General features: G+C 38.9%; 1 protein-coding gene across 1 annotated transcript; it reads left to right on the forward strand.

Moving 5' to 3' along the window:
• Positions 1 to 4756: 4756 nt before the first annotated feature.
• Positions 4757 to 13441, forward strand: LOC141647583 (uncharacterized). The gene is made up of 12 exons (XM_074455831.1): positions 4757 to 6523; positions 6633 to 6767; positions 6902 to 7046; positions 7871 to 8155; positions 8551 to 8803; positions 9342 to 9508; positions 9982 to 10092; positions 10202 to 10253; positions 10357 to 10466; positions 11652 to 11780; positions 11912 to 12001; positions 12689 to 13441. The coding sequence occupies exons 1-12, from the start codon at positions 5055 to 5057 to the stop codon at positions 13187 to 13189; spliced, it is 3447 nt and encodes a 1148-aa protein (XP_074311932.1). The 5' UTR covers positions 4757 to 5054; the 3' UTR covers positions 13190 to 13441.
• Positions 13442 to 21623: the final 8182 nt, after the last annotated feature.

Here is a 21623-nt window from a genome sequence, read left to right on the forward strand (position 1 = left end):
AAACCTATGGAAAATAAAGCGTAATTAACCTAGGATACGAGTTTAGGTATTTATAGTAAAACATAACCGACTTAAGGAAATTTGCGAGAATTATAGAAACTGGAGGTTCCTCGATCGAGCCTATGTGCACTCAAATCGAGGCACTAATTCTCAGATACCCCAACTCTCGACATTGTACATACTGGTTCCCTGATCAATCCCGGATGTACTCTATCGAGTATGTAGGTTCCTCGATCGAGCCTCACTGTACTTGATCGAGTACACAATTTTCTACTTCGCGCACTGAACTTCAAACGACCTCCATTTCTTCGTTGCTTGTCGGAAACAAGCGATTTTCACGGCATTGGAAAGCTAAGAAGATAAGCTTTCACCTTCTGTTGGAATCTCTTAGATATCAGTTGTAAAACTTGAGATATGGCTCTTCAAAGTAGGCACTAGTAATAAGAAGCTATTTTCTTCGTGTTTTCTTCTTAACTTCTCTTCCTTCATTCTTATGGATTCTCGTGCCATGCTTCGTATATTCCTTCATGCCTACTCCGTGATGCCCATTTCATTTCTTTATTCCTCAAATACATCATTCCTGCATTAAACGTCAAAAAGCGGAAGTATCGACATTCTAATATAAAAGACATGTAAATGATATAAACTAGCACGAAAACCGTATCAAAAGTAATTAAGGGGAGACATAAATATGTATATAATTATGACTCATCAGTCCTCCATCAACTGGCACCCCAACACCCGAATCCCTACATCCCCTGCCTCTACTTCCCATGCTACTGTCACTCCTCTCTCCACCAATCAACCCCCCCCCCGGACACCCCTATTCGTACACCTCCACCACCCCCACGACCCTCTCATTCTCAAGGCAGTAGGGCCTCCAACAACATATTTAAGCCTCGGGTTCCCATGAACCTCTCCACTCAACTCCATCATCCTAAACCCACCATCCTCAAATCTGCACTTGCTTCTCCCGTTTGGTACACAACCATGAAAGCTCAATTTGATTGCGCTTTTAGCCAATAATACTTGGGACCTTGTTCTTTCCTCGCCCACCCAAAACATTGTCGGGTGTAAATGGATCTTCCACATCAAATTTGAACCCGCCGGTACCATTGACAAATACATAGCTCGTCTCGTCGCCAAGGGGTTTCACCAACATCCTGGCCTCGACTACACTGAAACCTTTAGCCTTGTTATCAACCGGCCACAGTCCAAACTTTACTAAGTCTTGTCGTATTTATAGATACCTCATTTCTACACCTTCCACCAACCACCCAGTGATGATTGGGCCGCATGTTTGGTACACGGAACGATTTATGACAGTCCCTAACTTTATCGTCAAGTGATAGCTCAAATACTTGTTTCTACCCCTTGGTCGTCATCTACACGCCGATACGGTCATTTTGACAGTAATTAGAGTTCATTTGGAGTCCGGGCCAAAAAACCGCTTCATTTTCTAAGGAACCGTTTAAAATGCCGAGTCGGAATATTCTAGAATATTCCGGATATTTACTCCATAATTTAATTTTATATCTTTTGGTAAAATATCAACCATAAATCATATTTTACGGAATAAGGAAGTAGAGATCTACCGCAATTCCATAAAAGAAACGCGGAAATCTTTCTTCCGCAGGAGGAAACCTCTGGGGAAATGACGCAGCAGATGTTGCGCCTCTTGGAAGGATCGCAGCAGATGCTGCGCCTCTTCTCCAACCTGTTTTCGATGTTTACAGAATATTTCCGTGATTTCTTTCCAAAAATTTGAGTCATTCTATAACTCCTCACATATTTTAGTATAAAATAGAGACCTCCGGTCTCCATATTTTTCACGCGAGTATCCGCCCTTCTCTTCTCTCTTTGCATTCTAAGACCGCGCTCTAAGCTTTTGACGCCTACATGCTTGATCAATCGACCACGTAAGCTCAGATCATTCTGAGTACCAGTCACGTTGCATGACCGACCAATTTAACCCTACACATCAATCAATCAATTAATCTAAAATCCTCCAACGAGGGCACTTTCTACAAACATTCGAGTCGAGCAATCAATAAACGTTAACTTAGTTAATCTCGTTTCATCAAACATGTAAGTCTGAGGGTGTAAATCCCATCTTTTTTATTGTATTTTATTATTGTATCAATTAATGTAAGATTCACGTCAAAAGTACATTCAAAACCGATCTGAAAAACCTTTATTACAAACTGTTTTTACGAAACAGCAGTTACCAGACGTCGAGAAGAAACGCAGCAGCAGTTGCGCCTCTTTGAAGGGTCGCAACACTTGATGCGCCTCTTCCAGAGGCTGCCGCTGCTCCTGCTCTTCTTCTTCTTCCTCGGGTTTCTGTAGTTTTTGTTCCTTTCGTTTTATTTTCTTATTTTCTTTCATTCCTTCATACATAAGCCACGTTTTAATCATTCCTTTCAATTATTATGCTTTATTTTTTACTTAAATCCCTTATAACTCGATATTTGCGGGTTTTCGTCATTAAATCAAACCCGGATTTTAGAGGCTCGATTTGTTCATGTCAAGTCTCTGAGATTCGTCCTTTGTACATATTTCCATTGTTTATTTTCAGTTTATCAATTTCTTTCAAAATTCGTTCCTTCATCGTAATTGAACCTAAATCGATTTAATTCGTTTTTAATTCATTTTCACTCGTTTTAATCTGTTTTAATCCGTGTTTATCGCTTTTATGACCATCCCAGATGTAATAAACCTGCTAAATCACCTTCACTTGAGTTTAGTATCGATAATCAATCGTAAAACATACCAAAGAACATTAACTACCCGCGGTTCTGACTTCACAGTCATAGCTTAGCTCAAGAACAGACGCAGGAATAGCTGCGCCTCTTCTAAGGGACGCAGCAGATGCTACGCCTGTTCTGGGATGAGTTCTATCCCTGAACTTCCGTTCTCGCTTTGACCTAGTCTCTAATTACGTAATTATTTAACTAATAATCGTAGTATCACCCTTAATCTGTCCTATTTAGTCATTTTAATTTTTTACCTTTTATTTCCCCTTCCTTTTCTTCAAATTTCCGTTTCGAGTGTATTTTTAACGTAAATCAATTAACCTTTGTAATTTTATTGTAATATTTATTTATCGTATTTATTATTTATGTATGGTATTTATTTGTTTTTCACATGTAATTAATCCTAATTCCAACTTCGACCAATCTGTTTGCTAAATTACGTGTTCACCGACATAGTTTAATTCACATGCTAGGTTTAAAACATTGTTTGTTACATTGCATGCATATAATCGACGACATATCAAATATGAATAACTTCTCTAATCATCAGTAGAGGCCGCTATCGAGGCGGGCGGGATTAGGTGTTCAATAAAAGGACTTCCTAATACGTACCCTCATCCCTTACTCCAGATCTCTGTGAACATCCGTGTTCATTGGCATCCACGAGAGTTATTCTAGACATAGAATGCTAAGGGTAACGAGTTCTTAGTCTTCATGTCACTACTTTGTGTCTTGACATGGCACAAGGTATTCGAACGGTTCCAATTTCCCATAAAAATTGGTGGCGACTCCACAAATGCACGCTTATTTCAAGCGCCTCCGCGCGCGCCGCGGTGTGGCCCACGTCCACAGTATTGCACTTCCTTCACCTCCGATTATCTTTTGTGACAATGTGGGAGTTACTCTCTTAGGTGCGAACCCGGTATTTCATTCCAGGATGAAGCACCTAGCCCTTGACTTTAATTTTATACATGAGAAGGTGTAATCCGGGGACTTGCGAGTTACTACCGTGGCAAATGATGATCAACTCTCGGATGTCTTAACTAAGCCTCTTGCACGAGCTCGTTTGCAAATGCTTCTTTCGATCGGTCGTCCGTCTTGCGGGTACATGATAAGATTACGTAAATTATGTTAATATCTTGTGTATAACTAATTATCTTTTGTAATCTTTTTGTAATCTTTTATTTATCTTATTCACATGTAATTCTTGTAATTTAGGTCTTGTATTTATACCTTTGCTTTGATTAATAATAATCATCAAGCTTTAATCTAAAACTTTTCTACAGGGTCGAGTGATTTTGGGTTTTGTGTTTGCTTTGTGTCTGTTGGTACATGTCATTAAGGGGTTCGAGTTATTCTAGTCGGGTCATTTCAAGTTAAGTCATTCAACCTTCCCGTAATGGGTCGCTGAGGATTGGAGCATGTTGGGACAAGTGATTAAGAACAATGTTACGAGTAAATTTATTTTTCCAAAGAATGTTTTATTATTTATATTAATGTAATAACGTGTTTTAAAACGGTTTTTCTAAAAAATAAAGGAAAAAATTAAACGAGGTTTGTATGAGAAATTGCAATATACTTACTTTTACTCTTTTTTTTTTTGATAAAAATGATAGATGAACATCTCAACCAAAAACCTCAAGATGATGATTGAAGTCCAACTATTATAATTATTCCTATTAAAAATATACAATATTTTTTCCTTTTTCGTTCTCTTATCATGTGTCCAATGAGCATAGGTTAGAAAAAACCTGTTTTGAAATTAGATCGTTTTTAAACATAGATCATATTAACGTTAGTTCAGATTAATTTCGTATCTCGAATTAGTCTTTATAGATCAGGTTATTCAGATACGATTTGTTCTACGTCTGCCAGGTCGGGTATGGGGAAACTGGGGTGAGATTGAAAGACAAAATAATGACAAAATCCTACCGAGTACCGACAGTGGTAACGGGCCAAACCAAGTTATTATGGATAGCGTACCAAGGACTCTAACAGTCGGCTTCTTTTACATGTACTACATTTTCCCTCCAATTTCTGCTTGTTTCTATGATTCATTTCCCCAATTCAATTTCTTTCCAATTATTTTCAACCTTTATCATAATTTTATTTAATTTTATTGAAGTTCCCTTACTGTTTGTATAGATTCATTAATTTTTACTCATACCAAAAACCCTTTTCAATTTCAATCAAACCCATTATAATTTATTCACAATTCATCTCAATTTCAGTTTTGAAAATTTGTTAATTCTTACTACGATTTATGAACTTTGAGGGATTAATTCATGTATCAAAGTTATGATTAATGCCAGTACAAAGAGGATTAGAGAGGAGAACAATCCCTCGAACCCCTCCTTTTCAATTACTACTAACACCAATAAAAAGAATAAATTTGCCATCTTTTCAACTAATTATAAGGCTACTGTAGTTTGGGTTGATTTACTTCAGTTTACCAGTGAAAATAATGGTGGTGGTGTTCATAATGTGGGACCTATATCAGCAGCTCTTCAACCGGGCCGGGCTTACACTGTCGGCCGGAGTAACCGCCATGCCGAGTTCATATTCAATGATCCTCGTGTTAGTAAGCAACATTGTCAGCTTTTATATGATGGGTTTCTTAAGAAATTGTATCTTCTTAATGGTGCCCTTTTGATTTCCTCTTCTGTTAATTGTGCTCATTCTGATGATTATGGTAGTAATTGTTACAATAATTGTGTTGTTGATGAATTTAGGAGTAGATTAGTTGTAAAGGATAGGATTGTAGAAGAAACGGGTAGGAATAATAGTTCTTGTTTTAGTTGTAGGTATGTTTATAGGAGTGCTTTGAATGGCGTGTTTGTGAATGGAGTTGACGTTAGTGAGGGTTTGGCTGTTGAGTTGGGTGTTGGAGATGAGGTCTTGCTTGTTTGTCGAAATAGGACTCGTGTTTGTAGTGATTTTAACTCGAGGATTGGGTTTGTTGTTCGGAAGATTGTGTTCCATGAGGAGCTTATTGAACCGGGTTTTGATGGATTTCGGCTTGAGAGTCCTAGATTGGTGAGGCCGTTGTTTGGTAGTCAGGTGAACAAGAGAGTATTTGCTCTTAGAGTGGGTAATTCAGAGCCTTTGAGCTCTGAATGTGATGAGGTTGTCGGTAGAGCTAAGTCTCTTTTGGCTCACTGCAGTCACATAGCTGGTAGTTATGATCCTGTGTCTTGTATTAGACAGTGTATCGGTACCAACCCTACCATATGTGGGTCATATTTTTGCCGAAGTACAGAGAAAAATGTTTTGAGTTCCAAGCTAAACGGTGCCGTCAAATCACTGAGGAAGAGTGTGCCTCAGGGAAATGTGACATTTTTGAAAGAACAGTCCATTGAGACTTCGGTTGTCAGAGATGCCGAAAGTTTGAAGGCTGCCATGGTACACTCAACTAATGTCGCAGTTTCTTGTGAGACAATTGTGCCACTGCAACCCAAAATCGACAATTTATTTCCTGTAGAGTATGCTGGGGATGCTTTTGGTAGTATGTGTAATCACAAGGCTACTGATTGTTCAGAAGCAAAGTCTTTGATTGGGAGGAATGAACCCATTATTGAAGCCTTTGGTCATAAAGAAAGTTTGAAGAAGATCACTCCACCTGGCAAGAACTTCTACTTGAACCGCCTTGATAGCATGCAGCAGTGTTCATCTGGACAAGAAAGTATAGTTTCGTTGCCTGAACTCCTGCATCCTATTGATAGCATCTCAAGAATGTTCATTGCAACTTTTACTAGCGATATTAAATGGTAAAGTTACTAAATAATTTCAGTCGTTTGTGCTTCATGCTGTAGGTCTTTTTAACTATATTCTTACATTGTCAATTGTCATTTAATTTTATCTAGGTTTCAATGACAGGTTTTTGTCATATTGTGGTATTCCTCCCCATGTACCCATTACAATTGCTTGTCATAACAATGATCGATGTTGGAGTGCTGACCCTGGAAAGAGGACTAGTGTGCCTGATCCGGACTTCCCCAATTTGATCGTTGTGTGAGTCTAAAGAGCCACAAATTTTTGTTTTTTCTTTTTTCCCTAGATTGTTAGTAAGATATTTCTGTGGCATGTGCTGAAGTAATGTTTTTTTAATTTCATGGACCAAATCTTAGACTGTCTTCTCTTGACAGATATCCTCCTTTCCCAGAAGTTATAGCCTTTGGTAAGGATCGGAAGAACAAAGGTGTTGGCTGTCATCATCCAAAGTTGCTTGTTTTGCAACGGGAAGACAGTATACGTGTCATCATAACATCTGCTAATCTGGTACCAAAACAGGTAACGGCTTGTTTTTTCCCCCCATCTTTTTCAGTCCTATTTTTGCTTAATAGATGACTCCTTATTACCATTAATTTTTCAAGACTTCATTTTTTCTCTCTTGCCCACATAGAGCTATAGAGTTTCATTAAAGGCTGCATTTTTTTTAATGTGCAACTGTTTGATTTCTGTCTATAGTGTGAGGTTTTGAACTTGTATTGCTACAAAGGATCTATGTTACTCCGACTTGAGGACTTATTCAAGTATCGGGGTTTGTCGTGACTAATTTTTGAAACAAGGACTCTGTTCTAAAATAAGGATAGTGTACAGGGATACGTTTAAAAAGGAAATTTAACTAAAAACATCTGAAATGGTGCATTTTTTCGAAAGTGAAACAAAGAGCTACTTAAATTCTCTTAAAGCCGTATTGCTGATGCGAGACTCCCATTTTTATTGATAATAGTAGAAGTGTGATTGGGAAGGGTCGATACGGATGTCATACCTCGGATATAAGTATCCTAAGAAGCATTCGAAGACCTAGTAGTATTATTACAAGGCGAGGTAGAGGCAGATGTACCAGACGGGGCAGTTGTAGATGATGATGGCTTTAAAAAGTGAAAAGGCAAATGAACACAGTTAAGGATCTGTCGACTATATTCTCAGTTCTGATACCTTCTCGTAACCATATGGCTGTTCTGGCACTTCACTTTCACTATAACCATTTCATTTCTCGATTTTTGCCTGGCCATATACTGATATACACAGTAGATTAGTGGATAGTACTTCTAGCTAATGCTTGATTTTTTGTGATGAAAGTCTAACACTTGTGTTGTCTCAATCTGCAGTGGAGGAGTGTAACAAATACTGTGTGGTGGCAAGACTTTCCCAGCAGAATCGTCCCTGATTACACTTCCCTTTTTAACAATTTTGATGATGACATGAAGACTAACTCGACATCTGATTTCGCTGCTCAACTGGCAGGATTCATGGCTAGTCTTATTACCGACATTCCTAGTCAGGCGTATTGGATTTTTGAGTTGACTAAGTATGACTTTACAGAGGCTAATGCCCATCTAATTGCGTCAGTTCCTGGGATTCATTCATATAGGTCTATTTCTACAGCTTCAATTGTGAGTTCTTTTCCATTTTTTTTTCATTCGTTCTTCACCTCCTTAACTACACCTTCTATAGTTTCTGCGCGTCTTCCTCGAATTTATAAATTTTCAGGTGATAAGATCTTTAGAAAGATTTGTCACTTGATAATTGATGAAGAAAACTCCAAGTATCTGTGATTTATAACCATCATTGGAGTGATCTAGTTGGACTAATTTTCATATCGTTCTAGTTATTGTCCATGTAATCTCCAACATAATTCTCAAGGAAGCTCTTTGCTGGGATTAAAGCGTGGGATGTCTCAGCCTTTATCCTTAATCGTTCTCATCGTCATTGGTTTCATATACAATGATGATTTTGTACAGTTCTTTTAGTGTCATGCACATTTCTTATGGCTGATATTTCACTGCAGGCCTATGAATCTAAACAGAGTGGAAAGTTTCTTGGTTCTGTTGTAGCATCTGTTGTTGGTTTAAGTCATCGCTTTCAGGGCGCAGCAGATTCAAACGGTATACAGCTGAAGAAATTGGCTGCTTATCTTGGCCAATCTTCTGAAAAAGGATATGGAATGTCGGAGATCATATTAAGAAGAGAAAAAAGTGTCCCTCAAGATGTCAATGCTGTGAGTGTACTTGTTTCAAACCCCAAACAGTCTTGCACTGGAGGTAAAACACAATTTCTTGATGCAGGATACTCATATCAATGTTGGATACGGTTACGTATAGAAGTGCCGAAGTCGTCATGACTCGTTTTTAAAGAAGATACGGATATGGAGACACATTTTAAAAAATTAAGTATAATTTGAAATTTGAAATTTTTAGTTTTTATATTCTTACATGGGAAATAGAAATATGTTCAGCAAACATGACTTTGATGACGTTTTAAATCATATTTTCTGCTTCATATACCACTTGTTCTCTACTTTTTTCATGTGAGCCTCCCAATTTTTCCTGACTGGAAGTGTTGAATAGTTAACTGTCAGACAGGAGTATGGTCCTATATGTGACGGTCGAAGTAACATTGCTGATAGTCTTTCGTATTATACGTCTGTGTTGTCCATGAAGTCTTTTCAGACTTGTAATATGCTCGGCATCCTTGATCTGACTTTTTACTTGACATGTATAATGTCTAAATGCAGAGTAACTTGGAAGAACTGTTTGAACGATTAACTTGGTTAATGTTTTGCCTCGTGTTCTTTTCTAGATTATGTACAACTTGGCTTCCTTCCTCGAACAGTTGCAAAGTGGATATCTCCATTATGGGACTTTGGATTTTTCAGGTTCCATGGTTATGTTTGTCCTAAGGAGGCTCTTGCAGCTGCTTCTGGAGAAAGCAGCACAAAAGTGCCATTAGTCCTTTATGTGTCTCAGGTATGGTATTTTGATTCGCATAGAAATATAGAATATGGAGGGCAATGATACATGTGGATTTTTAGTATTTGACGTTATTTGAAATATTTAATGTTTTTATTTAATTTTTAAAAAATTATTTGTTCTTTTCGGATTTATTACACCTTTTTACCAACAACTTTCTTATATATTAATACTTGGTTCACTTTTAAGGTATTCTGGACCCTTAAATTTTACTCCGGTTTTCAAAATCGTTTTAATCTTTATTCTCGATTTAAATTCCCAGTTTTTATAAAAGAAATCCGGACTTCGATTTTAAAACTTATAAAGTTATCTGGCTTTTGTATTATGTTTCACTCCCCTTTTGTTTTTCAATTTTTTTCGCATTTTGAGGTGTGCGTTCACCGTGGACGGTTCTAAAGGATGATTCATGTCAGCAGACCCCAAATCATTTTGGGATTAAGGCTCTGATGTTGTTGTTGTTGTTGTTGTAGGGGCCTAACTCCGGGGAACTAACAAAGAGGATGAAACCTGCACATATTGTTGCCTTTTCGTCTCTTATCGCTTCACTTCAGAGGTGTACTGGACTCTGGCGATTAGAAGAGGTAATATTTGTGATCTCGAAGAGCCTTTTTTCTGGCTTTTCATTGTGGTTTCATAGTTATATATTATAGCATTCACTTTTTTGTACTAAATAGTGTGCTGCTTATGAAGATATTGCATCGATATAAATGGCCTGAATCTTTGGAGTCGGATTTCATCTATGGTAAGCGTCATGTCTGGTTCTACCTGCTATGATTTGGGGCTTTGGGCCATGATATTTTTAACGTCATTTGTTATAATTATATAATGTAGTGTGTACTTTTTAGGTGCTTCGTCCATTGGGACATCAGTCGGTGCTCAATTTCTGGCAACATTTTCTGCAGCTGCTGGCAAAAAATCGCTACAATTATATGATTCAGAAGAATCAGATCCAGAGGTGGGTTTTCTACAACGGTTTCATTCTAATCTCAGTGTTGCTAAATTATAGTGGGTTGTTGCTCTAGACATGTGTCTTGTGCTCTCAATAGGCCTATTGATTTTCTGGCCATCTCCTAATCTTCATTTACTCCGAATCTCTGATGAAGATTTTCAATGACTGACTTAGCTTATTCCGCTTCTTTTTATTGTGAAGTATTCCCTCCACTCCAAATAGGTTTACACTTTCTTAACACATATTCTCTTGTAAGCATTTTGTTACGCAGATTTAATTTTTTTACTTATGAATCCATTTTAAACCATATTAGTTCAACGGCCTTACAGAGAACTACAAAGTAATTGACTTTAAAAAAAAAAATCACATATTTTGAGAAATGCAATCTATTGTATTGGAGGTAGTATGCCATTCCATTCAATTCTCGCTGCAATGATTATGGGGTCATTGAAAAATAGTATGTCCTGACTGTTAACATAGCCCACATAGGTGTAATCTAGGTTGCACGGACACTCCTCCTAATCAGCGTTCCCGTGTCGGACACCCGTGTCGGACACGACACTCGCCGGACACACGTCAAAACGTGTCGGAAACTTGTAAAGTCGTGTCTAACTTTCATCTTTTATTTGGGCACGTGTCCGACACCTGTACATGGTATTTTGAGCCGTGTCCATGGTATTTGGACACACCTTTAAACGGAATCAAGTTGTATTTAAGGTAAATAGCGTGAATTGTTATATGGTTGAATTTGGTGGAGAAATAAGTTGAATTAGCGGTAGATGATGTTCATTAGACTAGTAATGAGATGTCGAAATAGTTGATTATAAGTTAGTTTTTGGTTTTGAAAATGAGAATGAATTATAATTAACGTCAAGTTTTACCTTTACTTATTTAAATTTAATATTCAAATAGTTTTTCAGAAATAAAAGCGCACATAAATAAATATAAATGATATATTTTATTAAATTTAAATGACGTGTCCCGTGTCCTAAATTTCATGAGATGCCGTATCGCGTGTCCGTGTCGTGTCAGTGTCAGTGTCCGTGTCCGTGTCCGTGCTACCTAGGGTGTAATGCTACTACATCCGACCCCCTCTACCCTGCTATTTGCAAAACCCCTTGTGACGCTGGGATAATGATATTGTTAGTGATGTGTGTAATTTGCTAAAACCTTTTCGCATGTTTTTGGCAGTGGGGTCGGTGGAATGCTACCCATGAAATGAAAAGCCCATCAATTAGAATCATTTTCCCGACAATTGAGAGAGTGAAGAGTTCTCATTTTGGAATCCTGCCCTCAAGATATACGCTATCCTTTTCAGAGGCATGCAACTTTTTTTCCTTGTATCTATGCTTGTCATTCATGCACTATAGTTTTTATCCCTGTAAAATGTCAAGAGGATTGTTGTTTCATACTCTTCTCTGTCTTATAAGTGATTTTTTTTCTTCATCCAGAAAACATGGCAAAAGTTGAAGATGGTAGACATACTCCATGATGCCATTCCTCATCCTAGTGGTCGGGTTGGACATCCCATGCATGTCAAGGTAATATGTCTGTTATGAGTAACCTAAATTATTCAAATATTTCAGTGCTGCAAAATCTAGCAAGAGTTCCTCATGTGTGTTTTGGATCAAAGGCGTTAATGTGTTATAGTATAATCCTGGGAAACTGAAACAACTACTATGAACCACTCAGTACACAAACCTTTGTATGAAATAAAATTGTGTTTGTTGTTTGATTCACATTCACATACTCAGTGGTTTTCATCCATCTTCCCTTCTTCAAGGCTTCGTTTGACTTGGCGCGTAATGACTATTGTGCAAGTCAGAGCTTATTCATCATATATAAAGGTTACTATTAGCAGAGTTGGGATAAGAAACCCTTGAAGTATAAATCATCCTTGTTGAATGCATCCAAATTGCACTTGTCTAAATTATAGGGTCGAGTCTCAACTTAATTCCAAGATACGGAGTAGGAGTATAAGGTAAGAAGGGGAAATAAGGTGTTCTTGAAGGGGTTAGATTTTCTTCATTGTCTGACATTTGGACATACGTCAGTGTGACGCATCATTTTAGGCCAAACATGAAACTCACTTCACAAATTGCTTTGTCAGATAATCTGATATCGTGTCGAACTTGATACTTGGAGCCGAGTCGTTGTAACATAGTAATGTTTTATCCTAGTGGGTTTTACTTTAAATTTGAATAACCTAACATAGAAATCTACAACAGGTAGCAAGAAGACGCTTTAAATCTAAGTCAGGAGCATCATTTGGCTGGGTTTATTGCGGGTCACATAATATAAGTGCAGCGGCCTGGGGACGAACTGTTTCGAATCAATCCAGGAGCTCATCAAATGGAAACTCTTCTGGTTCGAGGCTTCATGTCTGCAACTATGAACTTGGCTGCATATTCGTCTTTCCTCCATCAGGCTCCAAAGACAGCCCTCCAAACATGGACGATATCAGTCTACCCTTTGCTACGCCTGCCCCGAAATATGGGCCGAGGGATAGGCCTGCAACAATGCGCGCAATGAGCGAGGCTTTGGCTGAACTTGTGGCCCAAGAGGGAATGATATTTGCTGATGTAGCCCCTACGGAGGAGATGGTGGAAGAAGAACTCGAAGAAGAAGATGAAATTGGAGTTGGGAATTATGTAGGGCCGGAGGCAGAAGAGGAGACGGCTTATGCGGATGTGTTGTGGCACCATGTGGACTCATCTCAGAGCTGTTGAGTGTGTTGACTGTCTCCAATCTCATCTGTTGAGAGGTAATGGAAGGTAATGGAGAAGATCTTTTTCCATTCAGTCCAATACCTTATTCTATAGTTTTCGGTAATATTTTTCCACCAAGCTTATAGTGAGTGAAAAACAAAACAAAACAATACTATACTACGTATTTACGTAATAGTTAATGTGATTCTTGAAAAGTTAGTCTCCTTTACTTAACATTAAAAAAGACCAAATATTATCCCACTTGAGCATTTACGATAAATCTTTTGTTTTTTTTCTAACACCCGTCTGAAACAAGAATTCATCTTGAACGATATACTAGTATATAGTTGAATAATGCATTCCAAATCGCCAAATCCTTATTCTATGGTGTATAATCTTCACGTAGTAGGTGGCATAGTATAAGAGTCAATAAGATAGTCAATGATGGTACATTGCCGAACTTATGTATATGTGGAAAAAAAACCTTCCATGCAATCGAATTCACGTAATTAATACTCCTTTCATCACGGTCATTTTTTTACCTTTTGTTTTGGCACAATTATTAAAGAAATGATTGCAGACTACTTGTGGACTTGTGGTTAGTGTTATTGAATGACAAGTTGATCGTAATCGATATGGATGATCAAATCATACATAAAACACTTCAAATATAAAAAGATAAACAAATATGTTGTAACGGAGACGTCCCGTTACCCAAACAGTTAATTGATACGCGGTGATAAGAACAATAAATAACGAATGTAAATAAAGTTGACACAGATTTACGTGGTTCACCAGTAAAATAACTGGCTACGTCCACCCTGCGAGGAGATCAAATTTCACTATAGTGGAGAAAATAGTACAACAGTAGACCGGCACACACGCGCTCAATATGAGCCAAAAGTACTGGTACACACGCGCTCAATATGAGCCAAAAGTATACCCTATTATAGCAACAAATATAGTAGTCTCAAAGGAACAAAAGAGACTACCCCAATAAGACGAAGGACAAATAATCTTGAGGCCTACCAAGATCTGAACAAACTCCTCCGATCTTCAAAGATGTCTGAACACCAATAATAGAGCCCGGAACAAACTGAGTTTTCTTCTTCAGAAGGAACCTCACAAATCAACCCTCTTTATTGTGCTCTCAAATCTCTCTCTTAATTAACCTAGAATAATATATGGGTCTTTATATATATTTATTCCACCCAAAATAAAATATCTAGACTAATAAGAATAAACTAATAGGAAATTAATTAATTTCCTAATCACAATACCACGGAAACTTAAGTGCGCAAAACTAAACATACAACAAGAACACTAGGAAACACCAAGTGGGGTCCACACCCACTAATTTTCCCAAAAACATAAATCACTGCACGCCAAATCAAGCTTCTTGTTACAGTAATTCGTGCGACCCGTGAATGTATTGGAGTGACTCGCCCGTGTTACGGCTGGCTGCATCTTGCTTATCCGTCTTCGAAACAGATTCGGAGCACAATTCCTAACAAATCTCCACCTTGACTTGAATTATTCAAACACGAACCCAACATAGAAGAACCAAACCCAAAGCAGCTTTAACAGAATCGATCCTCAAGTCACTACCTGTCCCGGTAGTCTCCACTTTGACTTGAACACAACTCCCAAAACGGACAAACGAACCAAGTGTGCAACAAATGTGACCAATATACGAAGTACCCAATGTAGTAAGCTGAAAACTACCAATTGTACTAAGTACCCAACATATCTTCATACCAACAAGAAGGCTAAACGTAGCAAACTCCGAATAGGACAAAAGCTACCAAACGCCAACACAAATATATAAGATACCCAAAGTCACTATGATGGAACGGTGTACCAAAACAACACACACAAGACTCCAAACAAAAATCTCCTCCAAATTACATGGCTAAACGTACCGTCGTACCAAACTATCCTAAAAGGAACACAAGTGCCACGAACAAAACAAATGTCTCACTTGAGTAAACTAGGTGTCATGACCACCACAAAAATGTGGGATTTATCTGTATGCACCCCTTTAATTTAAGGATTATAACGAATCATAAAGTGATGAATACTAGTCATAAAATTAAATTGCATAAACAAAAACATAAAGGATTAAGAAAAAACCTTCAGTCCTAGCAAAAACGGCCTAAGAACAATATCAAAGTTGATATTCGCCTATCAATTGCACCCAAGACGATATGAGAAATGCCCTTTTGATTATGCTAGAATCGATCCAAAAATTAACTGATTAATTTTTAGGTTTTTTTGTGTTTTTCGTAGAGATGAGAGGCAAGAGTGAGATAGAAAAATTAGGTTAAAAAATTTACTCCTATCTCTCCCTTTAACCGTGTATGAGAGAGAGATTAGGGTAGAATTTTTTACTAATTACTCGGCCCATAATCCAAAATTAGGAGAGTTATTTCTCTTATTTTCGGTTATTCCAAAAATGTATAAAATGTGTAAATTGTCATCTAGTGAGGATCAAACCCATGACCTCTTGGTTTGAGTACCCTCACTATTACCACTATGACACACCGATTACATTTAATTACGAATTAACATATTAATTCGTCCAAGCTAACATTACATACATTTAATTAAATATAACTTATTATATTCAATTTACGAATTTACAGTTAATTCGTCTCAACTAATATTATTTAATCTTCATTAAATAATTGTCTCATCAACACATTGACTAACTGTTTAGTCATATAAGGCATCAATGTGATTATATTTCTATAACCACATCTCTCATACACATCCTATAGGTGTGACCTTTAGGGACCAGTTGATCACCGCCATTTGTATGATAATAACGTCAAACTTTCTAGCAAGCCAACCGTTATTAGGTCATCGTTAATCAACTGATTAAAATACGAAGTATACCCTTGTGAACCTGTAAGAGATTTACAAATGTTATCACACTAATTTGTGGAGGACACAAGCTCCAACAAACTCCCACTTGTCCTCACAAGTGTATGTGCGATAACCGATTCTCATATCCGAAAATTTCTCCCAATCAATGTAAAACAATTTGCAAATCCGTATTCACAAAGGTCGTATTTTACAAGCGATCATTATCAAGAGTGGTTTCCCCGACTAGAGAGTAACTTAACTGATAAACGAATCATCATTCGAGCATGGCCATGCATTTCGATTACATAACTCCTCGAGTGGCCCCGAGAAATAACTATACCCGATAAGGGTTGGATATTTTCCTCAACTCGAATCCTGCAGATGTAAGCACAGTATGAAATGACCCAGAAAAAATCTACTTAGCCTCCAGTTACGGCAGACCGTGAGAAAGAAACCAAAGTCACCCAAAAACTGCTTTAATCTCAAGAGACAGTCGATAGTCAAAAGAATCGACTCTAGGAACACAATGTATGTCCTATCCACGACCTGGCACCGAATGTTTTAAACATTTAGGACTCCATTACGTTGTCACAAAAATTTGTCCTACGAGGTATCGTTATAATCTCGCATTTGTGATCGATCAGTCAACAGTTTGACTTATGGCTCGTTGAACCCACCATCAATCGACTGCACAATATAATAGCCGGAGTTATCAGCTCACATGGGCGATTACGGACCAAATAAATATAATGTAATTCAGTTCACTTTGTGGCGTTCAATGTTGTCAGTATAATCCACATGAAAAACAAAATATTATAATAAAACAATGAAATTATAAATAGTATATGAAAAAGATAATGTATCAAATCCATAATCAAGTACTACAACTCAGGAACACGTTTAATTCCCATGGAAATAACGTGCCCTACATGCTTATCATAATTCAACGGTTTAGTGAGAGGATCCGCGATGTTATCATCCGTCGCAATCTTGTCTATCACTATCTCCTCTTGCTCCACGTAATCACGGATCAGATGAGCTTTCCGATGTACATGTTTAGATTTGTTGCTAGACTTTGGCTCCTTAGCCTGGAAGATGGCACCTATATTGTCACAATATATGGTGATCGGGTCATTCGAACTAGGAACTACCGTAAGTCCTTGTAAGAATTGACGCATCCATATCGCTTCCTTTGCTGCCTCCGAAGCGGCATGGTACTCGGATTCAGTAGTAGAATCTGCTACAACACTCTGTTTGAAACTCTTCCAGCTGAACGCAACACCATTAAGAGTGAAGACGAACCCGGACTGAGATTTTGAGTCATCTCGATCCGTTTGGAAGCTAGCATCTGCGTAACCGATTGCGCATAGCTTAGTATCGCCTCCATAAGTCAATACCCTATCCTTAGTCCTCCGTAGGTACTTGAGGATATTTTTAACAAATGACTATCCGTGTGTTTCACCTGGATTCTTTTGGTACCGACTCGTCATACTCAATGCATATGCCACGTCTGGACGTGTGCATATCATGGCATACATGATTGATCCTATTGCAGATGCATAAGGAACACGACTCATGCGCTCAATCCCTTCAAGCGTCGTGGGTGACTGAGACTTGCTCAACTGCATCCCAGACGTCATTGGAAGGTTCCCCTTCTTGGATTTGGTCATGCTAAACTTCTCAAAAATCTTATCCAAATAAGACTCCTGACTAAGTGATAACGTCCGTCGCGATCTATTTCGGTAGATACGGATTCCCAAAATGCGTTGTGCCTCACCCGGATCTTTCATCTGGAAATGGTTTTTCAACCATTCTTTAACGAAGATAGAAGAGGAATGTCATTCCCAATCAAGAGTATGTCATCGACATACAATATCAAGAATACAATCTTGCTCCCACTCGACTTGATATATAAGCATGGTTCTTCGACCGATCGAGTGAAACCATACTCTTTTATCACCTGGTCGAAACGATGATTCCAACTCCAAGAAGCTTGCTTAAGTCCATAAATGGAACGCTTAAGCTTGCATACTTTCTTAGGATGTTCAGGATCTATGAAACCTTCGGGTTGCACCATGTACAACTCTTCCTCCAAATAACCGTTTAAGAAGGCGGTTTTCACATCCATTTGCCAAATTTCATAATCATGAAAAGCGGCAATCGCTAAGATTATCCGAATGGAACGTAGCATGACTACAGGTGCAAAAATCTCATCATAATGCAATCCGTGCACTTGAGTGAAACCTTTTGCCACTAGTCGTGCCTTATAGGTATCTGGTTGCTCGTCTACAGAACGCTTTATTTTGTAAAGCCATTTGCACTGTAGAGGTTTTACCTTATTAGGTAAATCAACTAGATCACATACGTCATTCTCATACATGGAGTCCATCTCGGATTGCATGGCTTCGAGCCATAACTTTGAGTCGGAACAGGCCATAACACCTTTATAGGTAGCGGGTTCATTACTCTCTAGGAGTAAAACGTCATTCTCCTCGACCATACCAATGTATCTGTCCGGAGGATGAGAGACTCTACCCGACCTCCTAGGTTCCTCGGGAATATTAACCGTGTCATCAGTTGGAGGAACAACTTCCTCCATCTGTTCCTCGGTTGTTGGTTCTGGAATCTCCGACAGTTCGAAGGTTCTATTACTCGTTTTGTTCTCGAGAAATTCTTTCTCTAAGAACGTCGCACTAGCCGCAACAAAAACTCGATGTTCGGTAGGTGAATAGAAGTAATGACCAAACGTTCCTTTTGGATAACCTATAAAGTATGTCTTGACCGATCGCGGGCCGAGCTTATCCTCGTGTCTCAACTTGACATAAGCCTCGCAGCCCCAAACCCGAATAAAGGACAAGTTAGGGACCGTTCCCTTCCACATTTCATATGGAGTCTTGTCGACAACTTTAGTCGGACTTCGGTTAAGTATAAGAGCAGCTGACAAAAGAGCAAAACCCCATAATGAATTAGACACTACCGTGTGACTCATCATGGATCGAACCATATCAAGTAAAGTTCGATTTCTCCGTTCGGACACACCATTTAATTGAGGTGTTCCAGGTGGAGTTAACTGCAAAACGATTCCACAGTCTTTCAGGTGTTGATCAAACTTATTTGAAAGATATTCGCCACCCTGATCTGAACGGAGTGCTTTAACCTTTCTACCCGTTGGTTCAGACCTGTTCGGTATTCCTTGAATTTCTCAAAGGACTTACTTTTATGCTTCATTAAGTAGACATATCCGTATCTACTCAAATCGTACGTGAAAGTGATAAAATATCTATAGCCATCTCTAGCGGTAATTGACATAGGTTGTAACACCCCCATATCAAAAGGAGCCTTAACTAGGTCTTCCTTAGCATATAAGGACATTACCATCTTGGTTGCCCGAGGACAGTAATAATCAAGTGTCGATAAAAGAACTATTATGTTATATTACAAGTGTTTTAAACCAACTGATGATATAAAAGATACAACTCAAAGACTACTTGCTATAACTATCAAATATCGTGAAGACTCATCCCTGCCCGGACGCCAGCTATCAACGACATCAACACCTGCTAAGACAGACTGCTCACCATAAGGGATCACGGAAGACACATAAAACAACAAGACAACCACACAAGGTCAGTACTGAGATAAGATACAATAAAGCCAACAACACCCAACAATTCAACACAACACAGTCAATCACACACACAAGCACACCCACGCCCACACCAATCGATCTCCGTCACCGACCGTCCACTGGACCAGCCCTGCTAGTGAGGGACCGCAGCCGTACCCACCAAATCCCCGCTCATCATACCGAGCGATAACCCTGTCCCATTAATGTGCACATCCCCTTCCGTGGCGGGTTCCACGAAGGGCGAAACTAGGGCGTGAAGTCACTCCCGCAAGTGACTCCACTCAGCCGAGAACGCATCTCGAGAACCAGAGACCAACAATCACAATCACAATACAACAGCAACAACCGTCTGAATGAATCAACAACACACAACAACCACAATACAACCACAACAACCGACACACTAGACCATCTACAGAAACTGAGTAGGCGAACCTACCTTTAAGCAACTGCAACCAATCCATGCCAACATACGACATATCCAGCAACCAAGCAAAGCCTATAACCACAATACAACATCTATTACTACCAAGCAAACCCTAATCGTAAAGACAAAGACAAGGATGATGATGACGACATACCTATAAAGAGAAATCCGGCAAAAGACCGCTACCCGACTCAAACTATGCTCTCCTAAGGCACAAGGACCTTCAAAAGGCTTCCATGGAGGTTTTATGGTGAAGGGAAGGGAAAGAGGCGACTGAAGGATAGGAGGAATGAGGCGGAAATGGTTTGCGGATTTAACAAAACGCGATTAAAAACCCTCGCTGAAAACTCGATACTCGATCGAGTACCCCACATACTCGATCGAGTGACCCCCTATTCGATCGAGTAACCACGCTACTCGATCGAGTAGCCTCTACTCTATCGAGTACCACTCATAACTCGTAACCCAAGATGGCTTTGGCATGCACTTCTAAGAACTATTCCCGCTCCCAAGGTTAGTCAACGCTGGTCAACGGGTCTCTAAAAGGGCGGGTATTACATAGGTCCACAAACATCAGTATGTATGAGTCCTAATAGGTCACTAGCGCACATTCCAACACCTTTAAAGGAAATTCGAGTCATTTTACCAATGAGACATGATTCACACGTGCCATATGTAGAAAAATCGAATGCGGGAATAGTCCCATTATCGACGAGTTTCTTTACGCGTTTCTCATTTATGTGTCCCATTCGACAATGCCATAGATAGGTTTGATCTTTGTCACCAACCTTTAATTTCTTATTATTCATGTGTAATACTTCCGCGGTTTGATCTAAGATGTAAATTCCATTCATGGAAACTGCTTTGCCATAAATCATTTCATTGAAAGAGAAAATACAGCTATTATCCTTTATTGAAAATGCAAAACCGTCTTTAGCAAGTACGGAAACAGAAATAATGTTCTTAGACAAACTGGGTACATAGTAACAGTTATTTAAAAATAACTCAAAACCACTAGGGAGTTGGATTACATATGTTCCCTTCGAGACAAGAAGAACTCGTGCTCCATTCTCGACTCACAGGTCCACATCACCTTTTTCGAGAGGTATGATGTTCTTTAGGCCCTGCAAATGATTACACAGATGAGAACCACAACCAGTATCAAGTACCCAAATTCCGAAACTTGCATGGTTAATCTCAATCATATGAATATAAGATGACATACCAACAGGAACTACGCGGCCTGCTTTGACGTCCTCACGGTAGACGGGACAATTCCTCCTCCAATGTCCAGTCTTGTGACAATGGTGGCACTCAATATCACCGCCCTTGCTCTTTGCCTTGCCCTGTGAGCCACCAGTCTCACCGGGCCCACTCTTACCGTTTCCTGGCTTTTTAAACTTTGGCTTACCTACAGCTAGGTCGCCATGAGCCTTGCCCTTACCTTTACCCTTGTTGAAAATCGTGAGAACATCCTGCTTCATGCTCTCACTCAATTCCATATCCTTCTCGATCTGTACGAGAAGGGAGTG

This window comes from Silene latifolia, chromosome 3 (genome assembly GCF_048544455.1).
Source record: "Silene latifolia isolate original U9 population chromosome 3, ASM4854445v1, whole genome shotgun sequence".
In the NCBI taxonomy this organism is placed as follows: domain Eukaryota; kingdom Viridiplantae; phylum Streptophyta; class Magnoliopsida; order Caryophyllales; family Caryophyllaceae; genus Silene; species Silene latifolia.